Consider the following 13,368-nt stretch of genomic DNA (forward strand, 5'->3'; position numbering starts at 1 on the left):
TGGTTGCCGAGACGAGTATCTTTTTTCTATAAAATGCTGCAAACGCATTGACTAAACTGATCCTTATGTGCTGCAAAGCTCAACAATAATAGGAAAATAATTTCTCATAGAATGAAAGAAACGTTGAAAGTTTTAATTCCATTTGACCCCGATACACTTTTATTAAATCTTTTCCAAAACATGTATTTCTTACTAATATACTAAACTGAGATGGTGTGTGTTAATAGCTCCAAGAATTCTATACGATTCTATTAGAAAATATTTTGATCCTCTCTGTGGCCTTTCTCGAGTTACAGCAGGGGGCTTTATAGTACAATTTACCTTAAAAAAAACCATCAAGTTTTAATGACGAATGTGAAAGTCACCTTCCATATGAAAGAGTCGATATAAGAAGTGCCTCCAACACAACCCCACACTGCAGTGTGGTTATTTAGGACATCTGTTCCCCTTTACGTTTCCCTTTCAATGGGTCAGCCCCTTTCCCCCAATTTCTGCAATATGCCCTCCTTTGAAGGAGGAAGCAGGTCGACACTACATTTTATTTATTTATTTTTAAAATTTATAGGTAGCCGCCCATCTTACCTCAAGGTAACTCTGGACAGATTGAGAAGCTTGAAACAAGGACGGGTAGACTAAGTTGGCAGATCTACTTTGGTTTTCTTTTATTAGAAAAAAGAAAATTGCAAAAGATTTACAAAGCGGGCTTAAATGAATTTCAAGTTTCAAGTCCCAGAACACTGTCCTTCTAATTCCTGGTTTGCTTTTCTTCCGTCCTTCTGCCACTGCCGGGGCTGGCAGAATTTCAGCTGTGTATCTCTCCCTGCAGAGAGAACACGTCATTCTACCTGTGCTACCTGAGCTGACGGCTCTGCGGCAGCCTCAACAGGTGTAGGATTTGTCTCCCATGTGCATCTTCTCGTGCCTGATGAGATGCGACTTCTGCCGGAAGGTTTTCCCACAAACGCAGCAGGCGTAAGGCTTCTCCCCTGTGTGCGTTCGCTCATGTTGGCTCAGGCTGGACTTGAAGCAGAAGCCTTTGCCGCACAAGGGGCACCTGTACGGTTTCTCGCCCGTGTGAATTCTTTGGTGTTTGATAAGCTTAGAGCTCTCCTTGAAGGACTTCCCGCAGTCCGAACAAATGTAGGGCTTCTCTTCCGAATGGGACCTCTTGTGTTTGATGAGACTTGAACGGTTATTGAAACGTTTCCCGCAGACCAAACACTTGAACGGTTTCTCCCCGGTGTGGATGATTTTATGAGCCATCAGCCACGAGCTCTGGCTGAAGCACTTGCCGCAATCCGAACAGGCGTAAGGCTTTTCCCCCGTGTGGGTCCTCTCGTGCGCCAGGAGGTTGGCTTTGCGGTTGAAGCTCTTCCCGCAGTCCGAGCACTGGTAGGGTTTCTCTCCCGTGTGAGTCCGCTCGTGCGTAATGATGTGGGAACTCTGGCTGAAGCTTTTCCCGCACACCGAGCACTTGTAGGGTTTTTCTCCTGTGTGGGTCCTCTCGTGTTTGACCAGATAGGAGCGCTGCTTGAAACTTTCCCCACAGAATGAACACTTGTAGGGCTTCTCTCTAACCGTGGATTTCTGGTCGTTAAAGGAATCTGGGATGCTGCTGGTACAGCCCGGGCCTTTTCCACAAAAGGAAGCCGCCTCTACTGCTCCTTCCGAATGGCTCCCCTCCTCAACCATAGATATCCCAGGGAACTCATACATGTTCTCCTCCAGCAAATCCCCACTGAATTCCATATAGTCAGGCCGCACCATCCAGCAGGTTGCCACTTCGGGCTCTGTCGCTTCCCCGTTGCCTGCAGGAATAATAATATTTTTTTTAAAAAAAGCAGCCAATGGAATACGAGAGATGCCATATCCTGTTGGGTTTGTCTGGCTCAGTGGCTATTTCCACACGCAACACAAGTCAGTGAAGGAGCCAGGGCGTTAACGTGAAGCAGCTAATCCAGCAAACACTACAGCAGCAACTCTCAATCTTAGCAACTTCAAGACAGGTGGACTTCAACTCCCAGAATTCCCCTGCCAGCATGCCCCAAGGCTGCCCAATCCAAACGTAAGACACCCTTGAAAGGGTTGGTGACTCAGTGGGATACAGGCAACCCTTGACTTGCAAAACCATTTGTTTAGTGACCAAAGTCACGACACTGGAAAAAAGCATCTTATGACTTGCAACTCTTGCTTGGCAACTGATTCGTGACGGTTGCAGTGTCCCGGAGTCATGTGATCATCTTTTGTGACCTGACAAGCAAGTGAATCTGGCTTCCCCATGGACGATTGCTGGGGACACTGCAATCGTCATAAACAGGAGCCGGTTGCCAAGTGTCTGAATGTTGATCACCTGATCATGCTGCAATGGTCATTAAGTGTGAAAAGCAGGTCAGTCACTTTTTCCAGTGTCGTAACTTCGGACGGTCGCTAAATGGACTGTTGTAAATCGAGGTCTACCTCTACTGAAGTAAGTAAGATGTAGTTCCCAGCGCAGAGGCAGCCTGGGCATGAAATGAGCAAGACATTCCCTCTTATTCTTTGTTTTAGGAAGCGAAGGGTCTGCCCAAATTCTCTTACCCAACAAGCTGGCATTTTCATCCTCTTCCGGGACAGCCTCCATGAGGAGCTGGATCTTCACAGACTCAGAGAGAATTTTCTCTCTTTCTCCACTGTCCAATGCCTAGAAGAAAAATGAGACTACCATGAAGAGACACATATCCATTTCTGCCCAGTCCTGCTAGGTGGAACTCAAAATCAGCCTCACCATAATCACATGGCAGGAATTAAAACCAAATTTCTCTTAATATTTTTCAGATCATTTTTCTTTTTAAAAAAATCTCTATTTCTAATGCTTCTGCTTTTCCATTCCAGAATTAAATCTGAAGGCATTTAAAGGTCCCTAAGAACACAGCAGTGCCTAAGATAAAAAGGTAAAGGTTCCCCTGTACATGCGTGCTAGTCGTTTCCAACTCTAGGGGCCGGTGCTCATCACCGTTTCAAAGCCGAAGAGCCAGCGCTTGTCCGAGGACGTCTCCGTGGTCCTGTGGCCGGCATGACTAGACGCCAAAGGCGCACGGAACGCTGTTACCTTCCCACCGGAGTGGTCCCTATTTTTCTACTTGCATTTTTTACGTGCTTTCGAACTGCTAGTTTGGCAGAAGCTGGGACGAGTAACAGGCGCTCACTCTGTTACGTGGCACTCGGGATTCGACCCGCCAAACTGCCGACCATCTGATCGACAAGCTCAGCATCCTAACCCACTGAGCCACCACATCCCTCTGAGTTTGATACCCGTGCTTAAAACCATCACAGCCCCCCGTAATAATGTGATCAACATTCAGACATTAGTCAAACAGCATCAATTTACGATAGTTGCAATGCCCTGGGGCCACATGGTCACATTTGCTATCCATTATTACCTTAATTGCTATCCATTAATTGCTATCCATTAATCCATTAATTGCTCTCCACTAAACCATTAATTGCTATCCATTAAACCATTCAAAAAGGACGCGGTGGCTCAGTGGGTTGGGACGCTGAGCTTGTCGATCAGAAGGTCGGCAGTTTGGCGGGTCGAATCCCAAGTGCCGCGTAGCAGAGTGAGCGCCTGTTACTCGTCCCAGCTTCTACCAACCTAGCACTTCGAAAGCACGTAAAAAGGCAAGTAGAAAAATAGGGACCACTATGGTGGGAAGGTAACAGTGTTCCGTGCGCCTTTGGCATCTAGTCATGCCGGCCACATGACCACGGAGACGTCCTCGGACAAGCGCTGGCTCTTCAGCTTTGAAACGGAGATGAGCACCGGCTCCTAGAGTTGGAAACGACTAGCACGCATGTGCGGGGGAACCTTTACCTTTTTTAAACCATTCATTGAGGTTTGCTATCCATTTATTGCTATCTATTAAATGGAATTACTTCCATTTAAATAGTGCTGTATACAAGTCATCCTTGACTTACAACCACAACTGAGCCCAAAGTTTCTATTGCTAAGTGAGACATTTGTTAAGCGAATTTTGCTCCAGGTAACAAATTTCCTTGCCAGAGTTGTTAAGCGAATCTATCCAGTTATTAAATTAGTAACAAGGTTGTTAAGTGAATCTGCCTTCCCCATTGACTTTGCTTGTTCAGAAGGTCACGAAAGGTGATCACATGACCCCGGGACACTGCAATTGTCATAAGTCAGTTGCCAAGCCTCTGAATTTTGATCTACGGGGTTGCTGCAATGGTTGTAAGTGTGAAGCAGGGTCATAAATCACTTTTTTCAGTGCTGTTGTAACTTTGAATGTCACAACTGAACTGTTGTAAGTCAAGGACTACCTGTATTTCTAATATGGAAAAGACCTTTTCATTATCATAATAGGACACTTATGCTTTGTGGGCTGTGGAATTCTGAGTGTTGAAGTCCACCCATCTTAAAGTGGGCAAGAGTGAGAAAGAATGCAATGACACATACAGATTTATTTTAATATCTTCCAAGAAATTTAGAGACAGATTTGTGGTTTTTGTATTCAGAATACAGACTATCTTATGATACAGAATTCAGCTCTTTACCTCTATGTTAGACTAAGTCTTGTCACTGTGACCTTAAGATATGTTGAATTCATGTAGAAGAGAAACTGTAATTCCTTGCTTCCAGTCCAAAGATTAAGAAATCTAAATGCAATAAGAAATCACACAATATTTAGAAGCTGTTTCTAAGCAGATATGCATTCTTGGTCAATATGCTGTGCAAGCTGCAAGGACTGATTGAAAAGCAACTTGAAATGATTTGGAATCAGGAATAAACACAGCATCAAGTGGCGGGGGGGGGGGGGTGTTCCAAGAAGAGTACAGATGGCTAAGCAGAACAATACTTTCATTCTTGTTTTCTTGATAAATTAATGTAGCAAGCCATTTGTCCATATCAGTGTTACTAGCCACTGAGTCTAGTTCAAACTAGCCATGCAGTCTAGGTTAATGAAAAGAAGGACTAGGGGTGACATGATAGCTGTGTTTCAATATCTAAGGGGCTGCCATAAAGAAGAGGAGGGTCAATCTATTCTCCAAAGTACCTGAAGGCAGGACAAGAAGGAATGGATGGAAACTAATCAAGGAGAGAAGCAACCTAGAACTAAGGAGGAATTTTCTGACAGAACAATTAACCAGAGGAACTCGCCTCCAGAAGTTGTGGGTGCTTCATCACTGGAGGCTTTCAAGAAAAGACTGGACAGTCACCTTGTCTGAAATGGTCCAGGGTCTCCTGTTTGAGCAGGGGGCTTGACTAGAAGACCTCCAAGGTCCGTTCCAGCTCTATTCTGACTCTATCTACAACTTGCCCTGCCACTTTTGGTTTTCTCCTTATAGTTCCTTGATTGGGGCATTGTTTTTTGACTTCAAGCTACTAAGGGGACAAACAATAAAAAGCCAACAAACATTCTGACATTAAACAATGCCTTCATCAAAGAACAAGGAGAAAACCACATCCCCACCAACAGTGGAAGGGCAAACTACTGCATATAAACAGCAAACCACACCCTCCCTCACGCTGATGCTGTTACCTAGTTGGGTGCTGAAGCGTCTGAAAGAAGACAACCAAGCTCAGAGAGCAGCAAGGACTCCTCAAAACATTAAAATGAAGTAAATTAAAATGCAGGAAGGATGACAGACAGATCTTTCAGAGTGGGGGGGGGGGTTAGTGAATGTGCAGAAGAGGAAAAACCCCCCCCACCCCACAAACCCAAGAGGACCTTTTTCCCCATTACTGTATCGGTTGATATCCCCCTCCTCTTTCACTCAGGGAAAAACACAGAGGTTGCAGGCCAAACCTCAGGAGAACCTGCCTGCCTGAAAACTTAATGATGGGTGAGAAAGACCAGGGGTCCAGTTACGTTCTCACATGCAGCCATTATTGATACACACAGACACACACAGACACACTTTTTAAGCAGCGAGCCAGGACTTCGGATGTGGCATCCAGCGAATCCTGACAGATCGGCCAAGCCAAACCCGATCGTTCCAGACCTGAATGGGAGACCACCAGTAAATCCAAAGTCGACCACCAGTAAATCCAAAGTAAATCCAAAATCTCTATCGTAGCGCTTAGAAAACAACATGGACGACTCCTTGAAGCTCCCCCCCCCGGGAAGGCAACGGGAGGGGGGGGATCTTGACTCTCGCCTGCCCGATCCCGCCTCCCCTCCAACACCCCGCTCGGGTGGGACCCGTTTTTTTTCCCTCGGGAGGCAGAGCAAGACCTGAAGCTCCCGGGGGAATCGGGAAGAACGGGAAGAGACAACCCGAAAACATGGACGCGCATCCACGGAGTTCCCCCACCACCACCCCCATCCCCACGAAGCCCTGCCTCGCCTTCCCCGCTTTGCAAACCCGGGCCCGGAGATGCGGATCTTCCCCGCTCCCGCCGCGGGCTTCCGTCTCTCGTCCACCCGCCCGGGGCGGCTCCCTCCGCACTGACCTTCCCTCGCCGCTGCCGGACGAGCAACGATCCGCTCGCCCGCCTGCAATCGCCGCCACCCGCGGACTGCACGGTCCGCTCGGGAATGGAAAGGGGCGGGGCAGGAAGGTTCCGCGCCCCCTCCCCTGCTAAAGGGGCCCTGGTCGGCATTTCCTGTTCCCTCTCTAGGAATGGCAGATCCGCTGCTTTAACCAGTTCAGCGGGGGAGACAAGGAGAGGGAGGAAGCAGAGGGTAGAGCGCCCACGGGGGAGGGGGAATCGGGAAGAAAGTAGGCGGGGTGGGGAGGGGTATGTGTGTGACGGGCGTGGGTCCGAGCCTTGACTTTGCAGAGATTAGGTTGAAAGCCCAACAAAGGGGAAAGCTTGAGACAGCTTGGAGGTGAAGAACGGCTGCAGGACTTGCAAGGGTCTTCAAACTCGGCCCTTTTATGACTCATGGACTTCAACTCCCAGAATTCCTCAGACAATGTGCTTGGCTGAAGAATTCTGGGAGTTGAAGTCCATGAGTCATAAAAGGGCCGAGTTTGAAGACCCCTAAGCTAGTCTAAAGAAAAGAAGAATTAGGGGAGACATGATAGCAGTGTTCCAGTATTTGAGGAGCTGCCACAAAGAAGAGGGGGTCAAATTATTCTCCAAAGCAGCAGAGGGCAGGACAAGAAACAATGGTTGGAGACTAACCAAAGAGAGAAGTAACCTGGAATTAAGGAGAAACATCCTAAAGGTGAGGACAGTTAACCAGTGGAACAGCTTGCCTTCAGAAATCGTGGATGCTCCATCCCTGGAGGTTTCTAAGAAGAGACTAGAGTAGACAGTCACTTGTCTGAAATGGTATAGGTTCTCCTGCTTCAGAAGGGGGCTGGACTAGAAGACATCCAAGGTCCCTTCCAGCTCTATTCTATTCTATTCTATTCTATTCTATTCTATTCTATTCTATTCTATTCTATTCTATTCTATTCTATTCTATTCTATAGCTTGCAAATCTGTGGCCACTGAATCAACATCCCAGTCTCAACACTGAAAATTCAAGGACTGTCCTCTGCCCTTCCTGTGATGCAGCGGTATCATATGCACTTGTATATTATTGTTATATACACAATTGTTTGCTGCCAGTTATTTATGCAGCTAGGATTGGTTTTCATACACATTGTGTTCCCCCCACCCCCCAAACCTAGAATATCAGAGTAGGGTGTGCAAGCCGTGTGAGCTTTCACAATTAACAGATAATAACTGATAGATGGGAATTGACACATTCAATGCTTATATTTTGTATATTTTGTAGAATAGAATAGAATAGAATAGAATAGAATAGAATAGAATAGAATAGAATAGAATAGAATAGAATAGAATAGAATAGAATAGAATAGAATGGAATGGAATGGAATGGAATGGAATGGAATGGAATGGGAATAGGAATAGAATGAATTAGAATTATTTTACTGGCCAAGTGATTGGACACAAAAGGAATTTGTCTCCGGTGCATAAGCTGTCAGTGTACATACAAGCAACAAGTGATCATAATTATGAAGTACAATCATCATAAATCATACAATTTATGTATGTGAATGTCCAAGATTTTTTGATGTCCAAGATTTTGTAAGTGCTGTCCAAGATTTTTTGGTATAGCCACTGTGACCACCACAGCCAGTTTGTGCAATAGTTTTCAACTTTGATTTTGATGCTTTGTGATCTCCAATTCTTTGCCTTCTATTTAGTGTTATCCCTCCTTTTTTAATATAAATATAATTCAAAGTGGCAAACACACCAAATCCTTCTGCCTATTTTCCCCACCACTACAACCCTCTGCAGTGGGCTGGGCTGGGCTGAGCAAGAGGGACTGATCCAAAGACACCCAGCTGACTTTCATGCCCAAAGCAGACCTGGAATTCACAGACTCCCAATTTGTAAGCCACCTCCTGAACCACTGCATCAAATTGACTATTTATTCAGAAGAATAAATTGATTGGAGCTTGCTAGAGGATACAAACTCATCTTACATAAAAGCTCATCTTACATTACCGCTGTTGCCTATTTTTCTGCTGTTTTTTGCTTATTTTCTACTATTTATAAAAGTACTGGGAGAGCTAAATATTTAGATCCCTGTCTACACTACATATACTTATTTACATCACAAGGCTCCAGGAGCCCACTACAGTTGGTAGCAAAGAATGATTGTATCCTTTCGCTGCCACCTAATGGCTGTCCAGATGTTTGTAAGGGTCCTTGGTGCTCTCTGAGCTTAGTGGTTTTCTTGTGGCTGTTTCATTACCCAAGCTAGGGAGACTAGCACTGGTAATGTTACCTAGTTTGGGTAACAAAACGTCTGCAAGAAAATAATCACTCTAGGAGAGCACCAAGGACCCCTCATTTCAACCCTGAGCTATAAATATTCTCCTTTATTGAGACGTTGGTAGCCCAAATAGGCTACATTAAGTTGGTATCAACTTTAGATGCCACATCCATAGATTTTCTCTATCTGGCCCTAATCAGATCCTTCAGCTCTTCCAACAAAGCCACTCTAAATAAATGCATCCTCCTTGTTGCTGATCATCCTTCTTCTTCTCTTTCTTTCCATCTTTTCCAGCATCAGAGAGCCAAGTCTTCACATTACATGTCCAAATAGACCTGAGATTATCACTGTTTTTGAAACAGCTGATAGACATGCTAGCATTCCCAAGTATTACTGTCCCAATATGGGGAATATGTTGCTCCTTTCCTGTCAATTCTGGCAGGAAAATGTTTCCACCTTACAGATGGGGGGGAGGGGGGAATTCCCCTGAGCAGAACTGCCTTGACTTGTCAGATCAAAGTTCTTTTCTTTCCTTGTTGCGTTTATATATGCTGGTGATGACCTACAAAGCCCTAAATGGCATGGGTCCGGAGCACCTGCTGCCGGCATCAACTTCCCATCGCCCTGTGTGCTCCCACAGAGAGGGCCTCCTCAGGGTGCCGTCGGTCAGGGAGTGCCGGCTGGCGGCCCCCAGGAGGAGAGCATTCTCTGTGGGCACGCCAGCCCTCTGGAATCAGCTTCCTGTTGAGCTCCGGATGGCTCCTGACCTTCACTCTTTTCGCCGTGACCTGAAAACCTGATTATTCGAGCTTGCCGGCCTGGACTGAGGGATTGGGATTTTAAATTTTAGAATTTGATTTACTTGGTTTGGGCTAAATTTAATTTAATTTATTTTTAACTTTGTATGTTATGTTTTAATTGCCCTGTATACCGCCCCGAGTCCTTTGGGAGAAGGGCAGTATGTAAATCTAATAAAATAAATAAATAATAAATAAATATATCACTGGATTCAACAAAAGCAATTCCCTGTGGTTTGCAACATATAAACATAAACACAGAATTAAAACACTGTAACTACCAATAAAAAAAGCACAGACGACCATAAAAACAATACTCAAAGTATATCGGGCAACCTTCAAATTTTCTTTGTTACCGCTGTATTTCTAAAGGACCAGTTGTGAGAATGCCAATCTAATCTTCGGGAGGAAGATCTCCATCCAGACCCCTTGGAAAATGCAAAAGAGAAGTACAGATAGTCCTTGACTTAGGACCACAGTTAAGACCAGAATTTCTATTGCTAAGCAAAGAGGTTATTAAGTGAGTCGCATCTGATTTTACAATCAATTTTATTTTTTAAAAAAAATCACTGCAGTTTTAAATAAAACACACGGTTGTTACGTGAATTGGACCTTCCCCATTAACTTTGCTTGTCAAATGCTAACACAGAAAGTGGCAAATGGTGATCCCATGACCCTGGGATATTGCAACTATGGTGAATACATACCAATTGCCAAGCACCCAAATTTTGATCACGGGACTGTGGGAGATACTGTGACACTCTTAAATGTGAACTCAGTCTGCTCACCTGACACTTTTTTCAGTGCTTTTGTAACTGAAAGGTTGCTAAACAAATGGTTGTAAGTTAAGGACTACCTATATTGTGGTGCTTTTGGTGCTCTCTTAAGCTTGGTTATTTGCTTGCTGCTCCCAGAATCCCTAGCCAGCTGCACTTCCAATCTGGTGGGCACCAGGTTGGGGATGGTTATATTATGTTTTTTGACCTGAACTTAGAGGAGTCGGATTGATGCAAGTAACAAAAGTATGGCCAGCCAGAATTCAACAGTTCCTGTGTTTTTCAGCAAACACAGCATCTCTGTAACGAGCATCACTAACACAGGACAATAGATAATCTATCTTTTTTTCAAACCATCACAGAATAATGCAGCGTAAAGTGGCATCTATATGAGTTCTCCTGACAGTTATTGATTTAAAACAGTATCCAGAACCAGGTATCCAGATGCAGGTCAAAAATTTTGCCTGAGTTACGTGCAATTTTCTATCTCTTAACTACAATCTATTAACGCGGTGGCTCAGTAGGTTAGGACGCTGAGCTTGTCTATCAGAAGGTCGGCAGTTTGGCGGGTCGAATCCCGAGTGCCGCGTAACAGATTGAGCGCCTGTTACTCGTCCCAGCTTCTGCCAACCTAGCAGTTCGAAAGCACGTAAAAATGCAAGTAGAAAAATAGGGACCACTACGGTGGGAAGGTAACAGCTTTCCGTGCGCCTTTGGCGTCTAGTCATGCCGGCCACATGACCACGGAGACGTCCTTCAGCTTTGAAACAGAGATGAGCACCGGCCCCTAGAGCCGGAAACGACTAGCACACGTGTGCGGGGGAACCTTTACCTTTACCTTTATTAACATAAATATTAACATATTAAAGCCGCCCTGAGTCTTCGGAGAAGGGCGGGATATAAATGGAATTAAAATAAATAAATAAATAAATAAAGTACCAGCTAGGGCAAGAAGTAAAGGTTCACCTTAAGGGGGAAAAATTAACTCTGGGTATAAGAGTAAACACATCCTTAGTTTTAAAACTAAAAAAAAAAACTGAACTTCAAATTGTCAGTTTTGGCTATTACTGTATCCCTAACTTCCAGTTACAAAGTGAAATATTGTGGAGACAGAGCAAGTAGAGAGGCTTCTCTCGATGCCCTGGAATTGTGGTCGCCCTCAACTTACGACCACAATTGAGCTCAAAATTTCCATTGCTAAGCAAGACAGTTGTTGGGTTTCCCCCCATTTTACGACCTTTCTTGCCAGAGTTGTTAAGTGAAACATTGCAGTTGTGAAGTCAGTAACATGGTTGTCAAGGGAATTTGGCTTCCCCATTGACTTTGCTTGTCAGAAGGTCGCTAAAGGGGATCACAGGACCCCAAAGATACTGCAACCGTCATAAAGCCTTGGTGGAGCAGTGGGCTAATGCCTCCTTAAGTAACACCAGCTGCCTGCAATTAGTGCAGGTTCGAGTCCCACCAGGCTCAAGGTTGACTCAGCCTTCCATCCTTCTGAGGTAGGTAAAATGAGGACCCAGATTGTTGGGGGCAATTAAGCTGACTTTGTAATAATGCCGCTTGGGGGGGTGTGAAAGCCCTAATAAGCAGGCATATACATAGAATGAAGGCTACTGCTAAGCTTGTAAGCCGCCCTGAGTCTTCGGAGAAGGGCGGGATATAAATGGAATTAAAATAAAAAAATAAAAAAATAAAAAAATAAATATAAGTCAGTTGCCGAGCATCTGAATTTTGATTATGTGACCATGCGGGTGCATGAGTCACTTTTTTCACAACCACTGTAACTTTGAACAGTCACTAAACGAACTGCTGTAAGTCAAGGGCTTCCCCCTTACAGTAGTACTCTTCCACCTGTAGGGTGCTCAGAGTCTGGGAAATCCAACAGGCACTTTCCCACGGTGATGAGCATCGCCGCGTTACACCCACGTCTTGGTCTTTCCAGCAACTTGCGGATCTCTATCCATTACTCGCAGCCATCTCCCCAAAACATCACGGGTTGGGGGGGGGGAGAAAGAGGGAAAGAGAGAAAACCTCTTCCCCACTGGTGGAGAGCACAAGACGCGAGCGCTCCCTTCCCCACGCAGAACGCGCTAGTGAAAGTGGGAAGGTGGCGCGACTCGAGCGTGCGAAACGCCTTGGGAAAGCAAGCTTCTCGCTGCCGCAAGGTGAGCGAGGGAAAGTGGGACGGGCCCGGGAAGCAGGGCAAGGAAGAGGAGGCTCCGAGAAGGCAGGGACACAGCAGCCGGCAAGGCCAGAGGCGCCGGTCTCCCGAAGCCACCGCCTTCCCCGGCCAGAACTGCTCGGCGCGTACTCCTGGCAACCCTCTCTTCTCTTTTTCCACCAGCTTCTTCCAGCTTCTAGATCAGGAACGGAGCGAAAGGGACGCGCGGAGAGTAGGCAGGACGCTTCTCCTGTCCCTTTCCAATGGGGGTTTGTTGGGAACGTGGGACGGCTGTTTATTTTCTTGGACTCGAGTCCGGGCCCCCGCATCTTTGCACCGACGCAAGCCCTGCGGGGGCGAAGCGATTCCCTGGGATCGCGTGGGCTTTTGGTCTCTTGAGAAGGCAGCCTTCTCTTGGACTTACTTCCAGGTAAGCGTGCTGCAATCCTATACCTGTTTGGTCATTCTCGCTGAACTCAATGGGCTTTCTTTTCTTCTAGGGGAGCAAATAGTGAGCTGCACTACTGCAGGTGGCATAGTATTAGAGCCAGGAAGATTTACTCCTTGGAAAATGCAGATTAAGATTTCCTGCCATCGATCCTGAACCCCACTGGGTCACTTTCTCCCATTGTAATCTCTAAAGTTAATTTGCCTTGCAAGCTTGTTAAGAATATGAACAAAAGGTCTTTGGAAGGATAAACACTCCAGTCCAGCTCAGCTGCAGGTGACTGCATGAAGTGTCCATGTTGTTTTCTGGGCAATAATTACAACACTTTGACATTACTTTTCCCAGTGGTTTTTTTTTTCCCCTCCGAATTATCCAGTCCAATTCACAGCAGCGGGATTTCCCCCATTCAGTTATCAAATCTCCCACCCACATATGTTATTATGCCAGG

The 13,368-nt window shown here is 45.6% G+C and overlaps 1 protein-coding gene across 1 annotated transcript; it reads right to left on the bottom strand.

The window, feature by feature from the left end:
* Positions 1-645: 645 nt before the first annotated feature.
* LOC308662982 (uncharacterized protein) lies at positions 646-6,601 on the bottom strand (the record flags this gene model as incomplete). Its single annotated transcript, XM_081319125.1, has 3 exons — positions 646-1,808; positions 2,578-2,680; positions 6,452-6,601. The coding sequence occupies 3 exons, from the start codon at positions 6,599-6,601 to the stop codon at positions 880-882; spliced, it is 1,182 nt and encodes a 393-aa protein (XP_081175251.1). The 3' UTR covers positions 646-879.
* Positions 6,602-13,368: the final 6,767 nt, after the last annotated feature.

This window comes from Vipera berus, assembly GCF_964194415.1.
Source record: "Vipera berus genome assembly, chromosome: 2".
Classification (NCBI taxonomy): domain Eukaryota; kingdom Metazoa; phylum Chordata; class Lepidosauria; order Squamata; family Viperidae; genus Vipera; species Vipera berus.